The sequence below is a fragment of the Hypanus sabinus genome, chromosome 4 (assembly GCF_030144855.1).
Source record: "Hypanus sabinus isolate sHypSab1 chromosome 4, sHypSab1.hap1, whole genome shotgun sequence".
Lineage (NCBI taxonomy): Eukaryota > Metazoa > Chordata > Chondrichthyes > Myliobatiformes > Dasyatidae > Hypanus > Hypanus sabinus.
Window position 1 is genome coordinate 168,041,520 of NC_082709.1, and position 18,766 is coordinate 168,060,285.

The window sequence follows — 18,766 nt, forward strand, 5'->3', positions numbered from 1 at the left end:
CCTTCTCAGAAAATGAATCTCCAACCTCCCAACAGAGGCAATTCACTGCCACACTGTTACATTGACAGAATTCCTGGTGGAATGTCAAGTTTGCATGGAATTCAAATGATGTACCTCTGACTACATTGTCTCTTCTCTTCTCTCCCATTGGGCAGAAGATACAAAACCCTGAAAGTACATACCAACAGGCTCAAGGTCAACTTTTATTTTGCTATCAGAATCTTGAACAGAATTTTGTATGATAAAATGGACTCTTAGACTCACATCTACCTCATTATTATCTTGCACTTTATCGTTTACCTGCACTGTACTTTTTCCAGTAGTTTTTACACTTTATCCTGCATTGTTACTGCTTTACCTTATTCCAGCTCAATGCAGATTTGATCTGCATAAATAGTATGCAAGACAAGCTTTTCTCTGTATCTTGTATGTGTGACAATAATAAACCAATACTGTCACTGCTTGTTACCACTATGACTGATTGCTGGTTCATGATCTGAGCATCCTTTGTAATAGGGAATCCTCTCAACCTTCAATACACCATTTAAAAACACATGTCCTTGACATTTGCCTTCCATTGAACATATTTCTCTGGAAACTGCATCATTTAAAATCTACAAGATGCACGGCTATTTACATGAAACATTTCCTGATTTATAAGAAAGGACAAGAAAATTAAGGTGGACAGAAGCTTCAGAGGAAAGCAAAATGCAATTATCCTTTATTGTATTCAAGATGTGAGGTTGTTCACAAAGTGAAAACATTCCAATATCAGTCTATCTTTAATGTCAACATCAATATTAAAGATCATTTTTTAGAAGTTGGAGATAAATATTAACCCTTCGGATTTTCAAAAAAAAAATTTGCAGAGCCAACAAAGAAACCATAAGTACAATGGAAATGATTCAGACTATTACTAGATAAGAGAGTCTGATCTTCCTATCAACTTGGAGAAACCTGTCAGAGTTTGGACCAGAATATAAATTGTCCCAACCTTTCACACATCGTTTTCTAAAAGGCTAGTTGATTAAGCAAACAGCGCAATGCTTTGCTTCTTATTTTCCACTTACCAGACACAAACCTCTCACATGCAGAGTTCCAGATGTGCCAGCTGTGCTTCTGTTGAAAGAACATCCTGTGTTATTTGCAAAGTCTAGAAGCTGTGCCATTTTTTCAAGATCCACTGCAAGAGGTCCTGGAATCACAACCTGGGTTCCTTCACATGAGCTTGTATCATCAGGCATACAGATAAATCTGTCACCATTCAATGCGTTTAAGCACGTGCATTTGTTCATCCCATTAGTGACATTACAATTGTAGACACAAATGTTATTCCCACATGGTACAAAGTCTGTAACAGGAAGAAAATGAGAAGTAAGGAAAGTGGAATTGATGTTCTAAGCAATTAAAATAAGTAAAACGGCTACTAGCATCTTAATATTACTGTGTTAAAGAAATTGAACATTTCTTGAAAAATAACCAAGCGTTGCTCTATATCTGCTGAATTTGAAAAGGCAAAACTAATTTGAATTCCTGATCATTTATATTCAACATTCACATAGGAAAATTATAAAAAGAAACAGGGCCCAGTTAGTACAGATTGCTCCTGACCTACTGTATAATTTTTTTTCCTCTCAAAACATATTTGGTTCCTGGTTATTTGCATGGGTCAGAGAGAGTTCCCCTTTGTTGGTAAGTAAACTAAGTATGTGTGTGTATTAATAGGTATCTACCACCCCTACCTTGGTTGTCTCCATCCCCACAAAAGAGATGATTTTTGACCCCTGCGTCATCAGGGTTGAGCAATCATCAAATCCTCTACCATGTGAGGCTCAGAAGATTCTAACTTTGTCTCCTGTCTGCATGTGATGAGAAAAGCTCACTGGCTAGAGAATGGCAGTCAAATTTTCGGGTTTCTGATCCTCACAGTTCCCGTGCAAAGCCTGGAGAAGCCTTCCACTCCCTCCAGTCACACAAGGGTATATTTTTTAAACTATTATTCAGAATATAAGAAAAAGCAGAATTAGGCTCAATCACCCATCAAAATTTCTTGCTCTTTCAGTAGGTCATGGCTGATTCTTTTTTTCATGGAGAGTTGAATATATCTTAAAATAACAGATGGGAATAACAACTTGATGTTGGAAAGCATCAAGTTGGATAAGTCACCGGGATCAGATGGGATGTACCCTAGGCTACTGTGGGAAGCGAGGGAGGAGATTGCCGAGCCTCTGGCGATGATATTTCCATCATCAGTGAGGACGGGAGAGGTTCCAGAGAATTGGAGGGTTGCAGATGTTGTTCCCTTATTCAAGAAAGGGAGTAAGGATAGCCCAGGAAATTATAGGCCAGTGAGTATTACTTCAGTGGTTGGTAAGTTGATGGAGAAGATCCTGAGAGGCAGGATTTATGAAGATTTGGAGAGGCATAATATGATTAAGAATAGTCAGCATGGCTTTGTCAAGGGCAGGTCGTGCCTTATGAGCCTGATTGAAATTTTTGAGGATGTGACTAAGCACATTGATGAAGATAGAGCCTTAGATATGTGTATATGGATTTCAGCAAGGCATTTGATAAAGTACCCCATATAAGGCTTATTGAGAAAGTAAGGAGGCATGGGATCCAAGGGGACATTGCTTTGTGGATCCAGAACTGGCTTACCTACAGAAGGCAAAGAGTGGTTGTAGATGGGTCATATTCTGCATGCAGGCCGGTGACCAGTGGTGTGCCTCAGGGACCTGTTCTGGGACCCCTACTCTTTGTGATTTTTATAAATGACCTGGATGAGGAAGTGGAAGGATGGGTTAGTAAATTTGCTGATGACACAAAGGTGGATGGTGTGGAGGGCTGTCAGAAGTTACGACGGGACTGATAGGATGCAAAACTGGGCTGAGAAGTGGAAGATGGAGTTCAACCCAGATAAGTGTGAGGTGGTTCATTTTGGTGGGTCAAATATGATGGCAGAATATAGTATTAATGGTAAGACCCTTGGCAGTGTGGAGGATCAGAGGGATCTTGGGGTCCGAGTCCATAGGACACTCAAAGCTGCTACGCAGGTTGACTCTGTAGTTAAGAAGGCATATGGTGTATTGGCCTTCATCAATCATGGGATTGAGTTTAAGAGACCGTGAGTTAATGTTGCAGCTATATAGGACCCTGGTTGGACCCCACTTGGAGTAGTGGACTCTTCTCCTTGGAGCGAAGGAGGATGAGAGGTGACCTGATAGAGGTGTACAAGACAATGAGAGGCATTGATCGTGTGGATAGTCAAAGGCATTTTCCCAGGGCTGAAATGGCTAGCACAAGAGGGCATAGTTTTAAGATATTTGGAAGTAGGTACAGAGGAGATGTCAGGGGTAAGTTTTTTATGCAGAGAGTGGTGAGTGCATGGAATGGGCTGCCGGCGGCACTAGTGGAGGCAGAAACGACAGGGTATTTTAAGAGACTGTTGGATGGCTACATGGAGCTTAGAAAAATAAAAGACTATGGTAAAGCCTAGGTAGTTCTCGGGTAAGGACATGTTCGGCACAGCTTTGTGGGTCAAAGGACTTGTATTATGCTGTAGGTTTTCTATGTCTCTAACAGATGGGGCATAGACAGGATAGATAACAATAACTTTTCCACAAAGCAGAGGTACTTTTGGCATCAGTTTAAGGTAAGTAGGAAAACGTTTAGAGAGGATAAAATAAAGAATTACTTTGCCAAGAAGGTGGCTGGAGTTTGAAATGCACTGCCCAAGAGGCATGACCCTCTTAACATTTCAGAAGTATTTGGATGAGGCCCTGAATCATTGAGGCAATGAAGGCTGTGGACCAGGTGCTGGTGAATGGGATTAATAGCTATGGATGCTTGGTGGCCAGTATGGACGAGCGGCTGGAGGATCTGCTCTGTGCTATATGACTCTAACTTTCAAAATGTCATAATTATTTATGCCAAAAAAACCCCAAAAAGTTCTATTTGTAAATATTCATGAATAGTGTAATCTTGTAGCTTTGAGCTATGCTGCGACTCCTTTCACCGGCAAGGAGTGAACAGGATAAACTGTCCTTAACCCAGCAAATTTTTTTTGGGGAATCACTTGCAATCAAAATTCCTAAATCTTTCAGGCTGGCTCCATGGTAATACATTATACCACACTACTGGTGTAATAAGGGTGGCTACCCCATACCTTCAATGTTTCCATACAACTTTAAGAGACAACCCTTGAAGCTCTGCAAATGGTTAACAGCAGACAATACAGAGTTCATGCTGGCAAGGTTTACATTCTTCACAAGGTGAGTCAGAAGGATCAAGTTAACAATCAAGCTGTCTTTACTGAATTCTTCCACAACCACAGTGAATTCAAGTGCACGGTTCAATATTACTTCTGCAGCTTCAGTTAGCAGCTGAGGTAACTGTAGATGAAAAAAAACGACAGTGTTTAGTATCGGACTGCATTAAAACATTACCTACCATAAAGGAATGAAAGATCATTGACATGAAGTGTTAATTCTACTTTTCTATCTCCAGCATTCTCTGTTTTAATTTTTACAGTAAGTCTGGATCACATATTGAGCAGAGGAAATGGCCTAAATCTCAAAGTTCAAAGTAAATTTATTATCTAAGTACATACACTGTATGTGACATTCACAATAAATATAAGAAATACAATGGCACCCCCAATGGCACAGACACACCATCAATGTACAAAAGACAACAACGAGTGCAAATACAAAAAAAAAAGTAAGAAGAAATAAATACCAAAAACATGAGATGAAGAGTCCTGGAAAGTGAAATCATATGACAATAAATCCAATTTTTTTGATAAATCTATCAATACAGTATTCAAAGAAGAACACAGTAGATCTATTCAAAAATATTTATCTGATCATTATTCCATTTCCACTTTGTGGGAACTATCTGTATACAAGGCCATTGCAACATCTTCTTCAGCAGCAACCACTCTTAAAATGACACATTCAAAATAATTTATATAAATGTATTTATTATAAATTATTATATGAAGACATTATATAAATGCAAGTCTAATTTGAATACATTTTTAACTGGAATGAAACATAACCTGGGCCATCAAGATGTTCTCCAGTTTCCTGTAATTGATGCTTGTTTTGTTGATGAGGTCATCGCAAAAGGTCCAGTTAGTGATTGAGAGAGAACCTCTGAATGCAGTAAAGGCTGGAGAATAAGACAAATTGAAACATGGACTTAGCATTCTCTCTCCCTTCTTTCAGGAGTGAGTAGGACACTGTATAAGTAAACAGTACCCTCCAGTAATGGAATGATGCTGAGGTGCCTCTTTCAACTTTAAGGTGTGAGTGATGAGTTCTCTGAGTGCCTACTTGTTGCCACCTACTGGAAATTCTGCTTCAGTGTTCCTGTGGCTTCTGAGACATGCGAAAGAGCCTGAAAATGCTACTTTTTTAATGGCACCAGGAAGTTTATAATTGTTTCAAAACACCAATAAGAAGATGTGCAACACTTGTTTAATGCCGCCAAAAAATGGTGCAGATCAACTTTAAACCTGATTATTACTTGGCCATGCTAACTGATTCTGATCTCTGACAGGGAGGAATCTTCCCCATCATACGCAAAGAACAACGTTAAGCATATTTATTCTTCCCCTCCACCATCAGATTCCTGAACTGTCCATGAACCCATCAACACTACCTCACTATTCCTCTTTTGCACTATTTATTTATTGTACTAACAGTAATTTTTTATGCTTTGCACTGTACTTCTGCCACAAAATAATATATTTCACAAAAATGTCAGCAATACTAAAACTGAATTAGGGCAGAACCACATTAACCAATAACAGGTAAAAGGACCATTCCATAGAGTAGACTTACCAAAGAGGGAGCTGTAACAAAGCATCTTATTGCAGAAAGGAGAGCTGGAGAAGTTCAGGGTGGAGAATGCAGGTTTTAGCATACAGCATAAAGGGGAAAAGGCTGGGGTATTACATTTCTAAATGAGTATAAGAAACTAGAGTGGGAGGAGATATCATTTACTGACAGAGGTATTCAGCTTACCTGCTTCTGTTCTGTTGGATGCCGCTGTGCCTGAGGTCATCCCCCACCATTTAGGCCCCTCAGTTGGAACAGTGGTTTCTCTGCTTTCTTCTAATTGGCTCATTGACTGGGGGTTCCCGCTAAGATTCAAAGTTACTGGTTGGCTGGATATCTCAGAATGTGCCGAGGTTGAGCTACTATCTGTTGACTGGATCACTTCAGGGAACATAATTGAATTCCATGTTCCCCCCGTCTCATAATACATGAAAACACTCTCACTTTGTTCATCACATGGGTAGAGAACCTTTGCTGCAACAGAATAATTAACAGTAAGTCTTTGCCTCCCTGTACAACATAAAGTACCTAAACTCACTTAACATTCAAATACCCATCTTACCTCCAACTTCAATGTCAAATTCATTGGTGTCCGTAAAGTTCCTGAGCGCCTGGTGAAACTGAACAAGAGCAAAATTCTGATTCAGCCCAAAAATAAAGTGAAAACTTGGGTACAGGTTGATTCCAAAGCTTGAATTTAGGCAGAGAATGTGGACATTTGCATCAGAAACGCTGAGCATATTTGTCAACTGTAACACAAAATTATAATATATCAGGAAGTGTTTTGATTGAAATAATGCTAATTGCTATAGTGTTGTCATTATAATTAGAGAGTGCTGATGTGCCAAGTAGGATTGCGAAAATGAAGGACTTCATACAACTTGTGAATCGGGGGCCTCCATTTGGCCTAATGTGTTTGAGGAATACAATTCAGTTACGGCACAGATATCTATCAAAATACTGAGATTTCTGCCTCCCCTTTGCATGTTTTGAAAGCTTTCTTGAACTCTGAGTGGCACAAATGGTAGATCTGCTGCCTCACAGTGTCAGAGACCCAGAGTGAATCATGACATCAGCTGCTATCTGTGTGGAGCATCCCTGCGACCCGTTTCCTCACAATGACGTGTAGGTTATTGTTATGTAGGTTAATTGGTCTCTTTATGTTGCCCCTGGTGAGTGGTGGAATCTGGAGGGGAATGATGAGAATGTGGAGAGAATGAAGTGGGATTGGTGTAGAATTCATGTAAATGTGTATTTTGATGGGCTGCATAGACTCAGTGGCCAAAAGGCCTGTTTCTGTGCTGTCCTTCTCAGTGACTGCCCGCTGATCCTTCTATCAATAAACTTAAAATCTATTGAACCTTGGATAAGAAGCACAGATACTTCATCTTTACCACATATAAATTGGTAAATTGATCTAATTCGTCACATGTACCCAGATATCGTGAAAAGCTTGTGTTGCGTGTTGCCTTTCGAGATCAATTCCTTACAACAGTACTTTGAGGAAGGTGAAAGAATAATAGATCACGACAGTTACAGGTAAGTGCAGCACAGATAGACAGTAAAGCACAAGGTCAAAATGAGGTAGATTGTGTGGTCAAGAGTCCCCCTTATTTCATTAGGGAACTGTTCAATATTCTTGTAATAGTAGGACACTTGACCCTGGTGGAATGTGCTTTCAGGCTTTTGTATCTTCTAACCGCAGGAGAGGAAAGAAGAGAAAATTCCTACCAGGAGGGCGTTGGGGTCTTTGATTATGCTGGCTGCTTTATCGAGGCAGCACAAAGTGCAAACAGACCATGGAGTAGAGGTTGGTTTCTGTGATGTGCTGAGTGGGAAAAGAAGGTGGGAGAGAGGGTAAGTAAGTTGCTGATGGAATACAGCATAGGGAAACATGGTTTGCACTTTGGTATAAAGAATAAAGGTGTAGACTATTTTTTTAAATGGGGAAAGTATTCAGAAATCAGAGTAGTAAAGGGACTTTGGGGATACAACATAGAAGAGGTCCTTCCAGCCCACCGAGCTGTGCCAACCAGCGTATCCTAGCCTAGTCACAGAACAATTTACAAAAACCAAATAACCCACTGACTGACAAGTTTTAAGATTGTAGGAGGAAACCAGAGCGCCCAGAGGAAACCCACAGGGGAAGGAACATGGGAGAGAATAGCATTCAAGATGATGGGAAAAATGATGTACTGCTGAGGCTTTATAAGGTATCAACAGACCCCCATTCAGAACATCTTCAACAGATTTGGCAACTTATCTAAGGAAAGATGTGCTGGCTTTGGAGACTCCTGTTAGTGCCCAATATGAATACAACATTCTTAGAGTGTGGCATTCTCTCAGAACTAAGGGTTCAGTCTGTGAAGGCAGATAAACCCATAAAAAGGACAATGATTCTGCTTGGAAGAAATTTTCCTCTGAGCCAGACTTCTGCCTCCCCAGATACTGTAAGTTGCTGTCAAGGTTTCTACTTCATGCTGTCAATGGGGTCAAGCTCCTTTGGATGTACAGTGGCTGCAAGAAGGCATTCTATAAATGGAAGCTCTTTAGGGGCACTATAGGAATTAATCTGTGTCTGTGCAAAATAGTGATAGAGGGTAAAGGCATGGGGAGAGAAGGATAGCATTAAGAGATTGCTACTAAGAACCCCTTCTGTATTTCTAAAAATCACATTACATACTGACAGGAAGAATAGCAATTTGGGCAAAGTGCAGAGAGTTGTAAAATCTCTGTGACTAATACCATTTATGGAAGTCTTGTTTCAGTGCTTACAAAGGTGTTTGATCACTGGCTTTTACAGTAAAAAAAAACCTAAGAACATGCATTCAATGGTTTTACATACCCAACTCCAATTGTTCCAAAACTGATCTAAATAATCGCAGTTGCTGGAGTCGGTGCCCTTCTCGGATGTATTGACCTTAAATTTCATCCATCCCAGAAAGTATTTAATTTCAACTGTAAATGAAAGAGCTTAGTAAAGATTGTTAACATCATATCAATATTGTTAATTATCTTAAGAATATTGTTCTCAACTATAAATTGAACTGTTGAACCCTGCCCCCACCTATAATGTCCTTAATGCCAAAATATGTGAGGAATTTGTAATGTTTTTTACCAACAAAATTACTTCCATTTGAAAGAGTATGTAACCTCTACAGCCAACCTCTTAAAAAGACAACAACCATGTCAAAATTTACAAGTATTTGTAATTCAGAATTCTTTAAGACTGTAACAGAGAGTAAACCATCTACTTGCTATCTCAACCCTGTCCCTATCACACTTCTTAAGGATTCTTTTAGTAGTGTTTTCAATTCTGTTAGGGAGATTTGTTAATACATCCCTAGAGACTGAAGTTGTTCCAGACACCTTCAAAGCTGCAGCTTAAAAAGTCAAATCTTGATAGTGAGGTACTAGCTAACTATCAAATAGGCCCATATCAAATCTTCCCTTCCTGGGCAAGATTCTTGAGAAAGTGCTTATCGACCAGCTCAACAACTTTCTGAATGAGAGCAATATTCTAGAAAAAGCTATAGTCAGATATAGGAGCAAACCACAGCATGGAGATGGCCCTTACCAAAATTGCCAGAGGCGTTAATCTCAGTACTGATGCTAACTAGAGTCTCAGTTCTAATTCACACCGTTATAGTGAATAGACTAGATTACTGCAGTGCTCCTTTCACTGGCCTTCCACATCAAGCTACTGACAAACTTCTACTCGTTCAGAATGCCACTGCTACACTTCTAACCAAAACCAGGATAAGGGAACAGATCATTCCCATACCAGCTACCCTGCACTAGCTTCCTGTATCTTTTAGAATTGAGTTTAAAGTTCTAATCACTTGTTTTTAAAGCTCTTTATGGTTTGGGACTGTACGTCACAGAAATGTTTTCATTTTATAATCCTGCTTCAGTTCTCAGGTCTTCTTCCACCAGTCTCTTAAATTGAAACAATCTCCCTCAAAAGAAAATTGGCAAGTCAGCTTTTTAAACTATGCTCCTAAACTGTGGAATTCTATACTGAAAACTATAAAGAATGCAGACTCAGTTAACACTTCTAAATGCCAGCTCAAAGCATATTTAATAAGCCTTGCTTTTGACTAATATCTTTTTATCTTATATTTTCATATTTATTTTGTATACTATTTATATTTTGAACAACATAAACTATATGAAAACTGCTTTATAAATAAAGTTATTATTAATATTTTTATTTATATTTTCTCATCTCAAGCTGGTAAAACTTGAGGAACAGGCATAAACAAGCAAGCTCATTTCTCAATTGCTCAGAACTTTCGGACTGTTCTAGTGATTGTGGCTTTGTGGAGATTTTCACAAATATTGCTGTGTAATGCTATTGTGTAATTGCATTGGAATGATACTGGTTGTAGAAATTACTATTGGAACAATGTATACCCTGTTTACTTTCCACAGTCTTTCAATTTCCTCTTTTAATTCAGCATATTTCTTGTTATTATTATTAAATCATGTATGGCAAATGACGAAATTAAGCAACCTATAAACTTTATGTTACACCTTACAAAACGTTTCAACACAAATACAGCTATAATTGCTTTAAAATGAAAGGCTTACAAGGGTAGTAATTCTGCAAATGTATCCAGGTGAGTACTTGTAGCCAGTACCTGGATGGCCTGACTAAGAACTATTAGATCTAATCTTTGGAGATATAACAAAGCGAATGGAGGAAATGTCATTGGGTGAACAATTCAGAACTAATTCAAAGTTCTAGGTTAATTTATTATCAAAGTACTTATAGAGCACTATATACAACCCAGAGATTCATTTTCTTGTGAGCATTCACAGCAAATACAAAGAACACAATAGAATCAGTTTTTAAAAACTGCACACAAACATTGACAAACAAATTGTGCAAATATAAATTTTTTTTTAAAAAATCAAGTTAATAACAAAGACAGATAGATACCTTCTTCCTCATGGACGCAGCAAGAAGAAAGTGACCATAAGTTTTAAGGTGATTATGGAGAAGGACAAGTATGAGGTCCTGTAGTGGGACCTGTGCTGGGAAAAGGCTGATTTCAATATGTTAAGAGAGAACCTGGCAGCAGTAACCCAAGTGCAATTAGCAGGCATGTCTACAGGTAACATGTGGAAGGCATTCATAGTGAGAGTTCAGACCAAAGTACTTCTGTAATGGCGAAGACAAAGGTCAAGGCAACAAACCTGGGAAACCCTGATGTTTAGGAGACATTAAGAGCCAGATTACTTCAAAAAGCTAGCTTATGGCAGGTTTAAATAATCAAAAGCAATGGAAGCCCTACAAGATTATATGACATGTAGTGGAGGAAATGTACTTTAGAAAGTAATTAAAAGGGCAAAGTTAGAGCCTGAAGAGGCACCGAAGGGAAAGATAAGTAAAATTCTAATGATTTTTAATATTAAGGACAAGCAGGTAACCAGTGAAACATCAGGGTCAATAAAGACCAACGTTGCAACATATGCATGCAACCAGATGTACTGTAAGTGAGATCTGGAATGAATATCTGTGTTCACTACAGAGAAGGGCTTTATAGATGGAGAATTCAGGAAGGGAGACAGTACATTCTAAAACAAATTAGCATAGAAAAGGAGTGGGTTTAGATACAGTAAATACACGTGGCCAGATGAGATGAATCAAGACTGCTAAGGGAGGTACTTGATGGAGCTCTGACAGATACTTAGATTTTCTTTGCCATGCAAGAGATACTAGATGACTGGATGTCAGTGAATGGAACATCTTGAGAACCTTAATCATATCTTGTCCCTCGACTCTACACTTACATTTCTGGATCACACCAAGGTGCTGTCCAACTTTTTAGCTCAGATATTATACCTTCTACCTTCTAACATCAGCTGGAACAATTTGATTCATTCTGGGAAAAATGGTTTAACTACATAATGCCTCATAGGTCTGATCTTATTCTCACAAATCAATGAATCTGTTGTAAAAAAAAGATCACTCCCTACTTGTACATAGTTCTTTCCTTTTGCTTGTTTTTTCTTTCCACTCTTTTCTGTAAGTGTATACCTCAGATAAATACTTTGTGGAGATTTGTGATATATATATATGATTTATATATGTACAATGTCTGAAATACATCTTATGGAAATGTTTGATGAACTTCAATAAAAAAATAAATTACAAAAAGAAAAGAAAGCCTGCTGTCATCAAACATGGAATAATTTCTCACCACAGGGTACTGGATAGTTTCAGTTTTGTTTGACTTGACTCATGTACTTGTGAGTTCACTCACCCTGATCCTGAGGCGTGACACACGTGGAAGAGGTAGCATTTGTACAAGATAATTCAAATTCCCAGCAAGTAGTGTTAATTTTGCATTCCTCAAGGTGTGTTGAAAGCAAGCCTTCTGTCTTATTACCATTGATCTGGAACAGTCTTATAGCAGTGTAATCAGTGCAGTTCTCTGAATCCAGTGAGAAATCAGTAACATCTTGTGGGCCTGAGAAACAAATAGGTAAATCGTTAGGAGTCTGATGGAAGAATCAGGTTAAATATCACTGGTATATGTTGTGAAATCTGTTGTCTTTGCACCAGCAGCACAGTGCAATACATATTAATAGAAAAAACCTGTGAATGACAGTAAATATGTATATTACACAGTTAACTTAAAATAAGTAGTGTAAAAATAGAAATTAAAGAGTAGTGAGGTAGTGTTCATGGGTTCAATGTCCATTCAGAAATCAGATGGCAGAGGGGAGGAGATTGTTCCTGCATCACTGAGTGTGTACCTTTAGGCACCTGTACCTCCTTCCTGATGGTAGCAATGAGAATAAGGCATGACCTGGATGATATGGGTCCTTAATGATGGACACTGCCTTTTTGAGGCATCGCTCCTGGAAGATGTCCTGGATACTATGGAGGCTGGTGCCCATGATGGAGCTGACTAGGTTTACAACTCCCTGCAGCTTATTTTGATCCTGTGCAGTAGCCCTCCCCACCCATACCAGACAGTGATGTAACCAGTTAGAATGCTCTTCAAGGTATATCTGTAGAAATTTGCGAGTGCCTTTAGCGACATACCAAATCTCCTCAAACCCCTGGTGAAATGTAGCTGCTGCCATGCTTTCTTTGTAGCTGCATCGATGTGTTGGGACCAGGTTAGATCCTCAAGAGATATTGATACCCAGGAACTTGAAATTGCTCACTCCCTCCATTTCTCATCCCTCTATAAGAGAACTGGTGTGTGTTCCCTCATCTTACCCTTTCTGAAGTCCACAGTCAGTTCTTTGGTCTTACCGATGTTGAGTGCTGGAGAAAAGCAATAGGGTACTTTCTGTGCCATTTCTGAGATTTAAGACAGTGTACGGAGGATAATCATTTACATAATGTTATTTGCAAGACCAGGAATATAGTTAAGGAATAAAACAGCGATCATTTCAACAGTAAAGAATTCAAGTTCAAATTTAATTGACATTCAACCATACACATAAATGCAGCCAAACAGAACAGCATTTCTTTGGATCCAAGATACAAAACACAGAACCAACACATAGCTTATAACACACATACCACATGTAACTATGATAACAGAGAAAAACATACAGATATGAACAAGAATGTAAGAAGTAATAATCTAGCCCAAACCCTGAGAGTCACGGTCTGTAGACTGATGTTGACCTGGAGCCATGTTTCCGCAAGAACAGCCCATAGCAGTTCTTCATATCTTGCAGTGCAGCCTGAGACGAAAGCAATCCAGCTTGTTTCCCACCAAGCAAACACTGGAGGGCAGCACTGACGGAGGAGACAGCCACCAACCTAGCACAGAATCCTGTGACACACAGCCAGCTCTGGCAGCTCTTTCCTCAGTGGCTGCAATAGGTGACCCCAGGGCGTGAACGAGCGAGTGGTCCACACAGCTCCCTCGCCTCTGGTCTTGCCAACGAACCAGCGAATGGGACTCGGAGTATTCCGCATTATTAATGTCCTACAGGGACTTGGGATCACAAGAAAGACATCCTGCACTCAGCTGTTGGATCGCACGCACCTCTGCACACCGTCATCAACGGTGTCTTCCCTGGGCGGCTGAACTGAAGCAGCCTGCAACACGGTTCTCAACAAGTCAAGCCCCACCACAATCCAGCAACTCACTAATGGGGCAGTGTCGTGTGATCATGAAAAAGACATAAAGGATGAACAAATACACCTTTGTTTGGACCTCGTGTCTGAGCATGCTTTATCTTTAATTTTAGTTAAGTGCACTAAGCACAAAAGGGTCATGGGTTACTCATTTCAGTTGCTGCAACAACACAGATCAGGAGTCCAAAGTCTCAAAGTTTGCAGTATGTTGCCTTGAAGCGCATTGGTTCCATTTATTAGAACTTAAATGCATAAATCAACTTGATTCCTTTACATGGAAGTATACTGCGATGGTGACCTACTCACTAAGCTTACTCTTGCCTTGGATGGACCTTCATTAGGAACTTCCTCTCCAAGATCATCCTGAGCATCAGCATCACTGTTCCTGCATGCATTTCAATGAGGGACTGACACAAGTATTCCAAATGCCTCTGGAATTGTGTCTCCAGTGCTTGTACTGACACATCACAAATTTGGTGGGTGTAAGTGCATGAGAAGGTCACCACTGGCCTCCATGAGGAGTTCAGAAGAGAAGTGTGGTCACAGAAACCCTGACAAACAGTGGGAGATCTGTGCTTCTGCGCATTCATGTACAGAGAAATGCTGACAACTCTGTGTAGAGTCATCAGCATTTCTCAATACTGTAATATATGTTTGTAGTTTAGTGCCTGAAGACGGCAGCATCTCACTAAAGACTCTCATCTTCCAAGACATGTTCTCTTCTCATTACCACCATCAAGGAAAGTGACCCATACTTAATAATTCAAGAACAGCTTCTTCCCCTCCACCATCAGAGCTATGAACATTCCAGGAACCCATGAATCCCACCTCGTTATTCATTTTTCCCAATATTTATTTATTTTTAAATTTATTGATTTTTGTCTTTAGCGCTCTATAATAGGAATTCAAAACTGCACAACACACCAAAATACCAGCCCACCAGCCTACATATGTAAAGAGAGGTGCTGAAAGAGCACCAGTAACATAGAAACATAGAAAACCTACAGCACAATACAGGCCCTTTGGCCCACAAAGTTGTGCTGAACATGTCCCTACCTTAGAAATAACTAGGCTTACCTATACCTCTCTATTTTACTAAGCTCCATGTACCTATCGAAAAGTCTCTTAAAAGACCCTATCGTATCTGCCACCACCACTGTTGCCGGCAGCCCATTCCACACACTCACCACTCTCTGAGTTAAAAAGCTTACCCCTGACATCTCCTTTGTACCTACTCCCCAGCACCTTCAACCTGTGTCCTTTTGTGGCAACCATTTCAGCCCGGAGAAAAAGCCTCTGTCTATCCACATGATCAATGCCTCTCAACATCTTATACACCTCTCTCAGGTCACCTCTCATCCTCCGTCTCTGCAAGGAGTAAAGGTTCACTCAAGTTCACTCAACCTGTTTTCATAAGGCATGCTCCCCAATCCAGGCAATTTCCTTGTAAATCTCCTCTGCACCCTTTCTATGGCTTCCACATCCTTCCTGTAGTGAGGCGACCAGAAATGAACACAATACTCCATTTATAAATTCACAGATAACACCACTGTTGCTGGCAACATCTCAGATGGCAACAAGGAAGTGTAACAGATGAGCTTGTTTGGGTGGTCTCACGCTCAATGTCAGCAAGACCAAGGAATTGATTGTGGACCAGGAAGGGGAAGTCGGGAGAACACACATCAGTCCTCATTGTGGGGTCAGTAGTGGAAAAGGTGAGCAGCTTCAAGTTCCTGGCTGTCAACATGCCTGAAGATCTACCCTGGGCTCCACATATTGATGCAATCATGAAAAAGGCATGTCATAACTCTACTTTGTCCAGAGCATGAGGAGATTCGGCATGCTGCCAAAGGCTCTAGAAAATTTCAATTGATGTACGGTGGAGAGCGTTCTGACTGGTTGCATCACAGCCTGGTATTGTGACTCCAATACAGTTATCCAATATGATCACAAGAGGCTGCAGTGGGTTGTAGAATTAGCCAGCTTAATCACAAAAGCAACCCTCCCCACTATCAAGGACATCTTTGAGAGACCCTGCCTCAAGAGTCAGCATCCATCAGTAAGGAAACCCAATATCCAGTACCTGCTTTCTTCTCGTTAGAGCAGCACAGCTCAGTACAGGCCCTCAGCACACAACATTGTTCCAACCTGTAAAAAAACTACTCCATCTGACCCTTCCCTCCTACACAGTCCATAACCCTTCGGTTTTCTTACATCCATGTGCCTATCTAAGGGTCTTTTAAATGCCTCTAGCGCCACCCCAACAGTTGGTACAGGCACCCTCACACTGTAAAAAACCTCCCTCTGGCATCTCCTCTAATCTTTCCTCCTCTCACCTTAAATGGATGCCCTCTCATTTGGGCCACTGGCACCTTGAGGGATAAAAATGCTGGCTCTATGCTTCTCATAATCTTATAGACCACCTCTCATCCTCCATCGCTCCAGAGAAAACCCCTAACTCATTCAACCTTTCCTCATAAGCCACATAAAGATATTACTGCCATCAGAAAGTACAAGAGCCTGAATAACCACACTCAGTCATTTAGAAACCACTCCTTCATTCTGCCATCAGATTTCTGAATGATCCATGAACACTATCTTGTCTTCCTTCTTTTTGTGCTATTTAATATATAGTAATATTTAAATCTCTGCACTGTACTGCCACTGCAAACAAAAAATTTCACATCATATAAGATGATAGACCATAAGGCACAGCAGGAGAATTGGGCCATGCCGCCCATCAAGTCTGCTCTAATATTTAATCATGGCTGATGTTTTTTTCTCTCTCAATCCCATTCTCCTGCCTTCTCCCCATAACCTTTGATGCACTTACTAATCAAGAACCTATCAATAAAAAACACAAAATGCTGGCAGAACTCAGCAGGCCAGACAGCATCTATAGGAGGAGGTAGTGACGACGTTTTGCGCCGAAACCCTTCATCAGGAGTTCTCCGACAGGAGTTCAGTGACAGCCTCTCTCTCTGCTCCCAACCTTACACTGAAGAACTTATCAATCTCCACTTAAGATATACCCAGTGAGTTGGCCTCCACATAAGAGTCAGTAATAAACTTAATTTTGATTCTGACCTGATGTTTTTACTATACAAGCCTCCTTATATCTTTCAATTCATATTCAAATCAGAATATAGGCCAGGAAATACATAAAAGGCCAGACAAAGAGGCAGGCATCATTCATTGAACCAGATACATTTTTATGAGAATCCAGTTGCTTATTTAATGGAATGAACTTACACTCCCCAGTGATAATGGTGGAATTCAAACACATCTTTCATCAATTGTCTAAATCTCTGGTTACAAGCACTTTAACCATAAGGATATGGGTCTTCATGTAACTCCACTAGGACGACATCCAAGAATGCATTCCTTTATGGCCTAGCTAACATGTTTCTGGGCTACTAACAAGAGAATTTGGACTGCATCCACCCTAGATTTTTTTGGATGAAGATCTCTTCTTTCTACTCATTCTGACAATTCTACCAAAATTTGGCAGGAAGCCATGCAGCAAAGGAAGCAATACTTCAACATGAATTACTTCAGTTTATATAGCAACTAACACCATGTTCCTGCTTTACAATAAGTGAAAAATTTGTCCTGTAGTCTTTTAACTGTTCTATCAAAGGACACTTACAAGCATGACACATCCTCAAAATTTTAAACCTGGTCATTATCATCAGGAATTTTTGTATGCTAGATTAGTATGAAATTCTAGGCTATCCAAGTAGGCCCTGCTCCACTGAACATCTTGATTTCATTCTGTCCCACTTGGTTCAGTCCTTTCAACCTACATCTGCGACACCTCTCATGCCCTCGATCTCCTCAGTAACACATCACATTAATGTAACTGCAAAGAAAGCACTGCAGTGCCTCTACTTCCTTCAGAGTCTGCGGAGATTTGGCATGCCATCAAAAACCTTGACAAACTTCTATAGATGTGTAGTGGGAAGTGTATTGACTGGCTGTACTGCGGCCTGGTACGGGAACTACAATGACTTTGAGTTCAAAAGGTAGTGGATTCGGTCCGGTACATCGCAGGTAAAACCCTTCAAACTATTGAGCTCATTGATATGAAATGTTGTCATCCATTAGCCAAGATCCTCACCATCCAGGCCATGTGCTTTTTTCACTGCTGCCATCAAGCAGAAGGTACAAGAATATCAGGACTCACACCGCCACGTTCAGGAACAGTTCCTACCCCTCAACCATCAGGCTCTTAAGCAAAAGAGGATAACTACACTCATTCTATTCCTGGTGTTGCCACAACCAATGATCTCACTTTACCTTGTTATTTCATGCTCTCATTATTTATTTCTATTTATTTATATTTGCATTTGCAGTTTGTTTCCTTCTATGCTCTTGCATGTTCATTGATCATGTTTACAGTTACTGTTCTATAGATTTGCTCATTATGCCCAGAGGAAAATGAATCTCAGGATTGTATGTGGTGACATGTATGTACTCTGGTAATAAATTTTACTTTGAACTTTCAATTTCCTGGCCCTGACCTCCTCATTTTCACCATGAATGTCCAGTCCCTATACACTTCTATCCTCCATCAAGAATGCCTCAAAGCTCCCCACCTCTTTGTTGACAAAAGACCAAAGCAATCCCCCTCCGCCATCACCTTCCCCCATCTGGCAGAACTAGCCCTCACCGTGAATAATTTCCCTTCAGCTCCTCCACTTTCTCCAAACCCAAGGGATAGGCACTCACATGGGCCCCAGCTATGCCTGCTTCTTTGTTGGCTGCATAGAACAGTGCATGTTCAAAGCCTTCCCTGGTTAGACTC

At 40.2% G+C, this 18,766-nt stretch overlaps 1 protein-coding gene across 5 annotated transcripts in view; it reads right to left on the reverse strand.

Moving 5' to 3' along the window:
- Positions 1-18,766, reverse strand: part of LOC132393466 (uncharacterized) — a 44,164-nt gene that overhangs the window by 13,976 nt on the left and 11,422 nt on the right. For 2 of the 5 annotated variants that reach the window (XM_059968735.1, XM_059968733.1), the window contains exons 2-8: positions 12,116-12,322; positions 8,689-8,801; positions 6,406-6,592; positions 6,030-6,317; positions 5,060-5,172; positions 4,166-4,391; positions 1,071-1,351 (exon numbers count right to left, since the gene is read on the reverse strand). In XM_059968735.1, coding sequence (XP_059824718.1) covers positions 1,071-1,351; positions 4,166-4,391; positions 5,060-5,172; positions 6,030-6,317; positions 6,406-6,592; positions 8,689-8,775 — 1,182 coding nt within the window. In that variant the 5' untranslated portion in view covers positions 8,776-8,801; positions 12,116-12,322. Of the gene's footprint in view, positions 1-1,070; positions 1,352-4,165; positions 4,392-5,059; positions 5,173-6,029; positions 6,318-6,405; positions 6,593-8,688; positions 8,817-10,788; positions 10,879-12,115; positions 12,323-18,766 lie in introns of those variants that run through there. The other 3 variants (XM_059968736.1, XM_059968734.1, XM_059968732.1) reach the window with 3 other exon arrangements.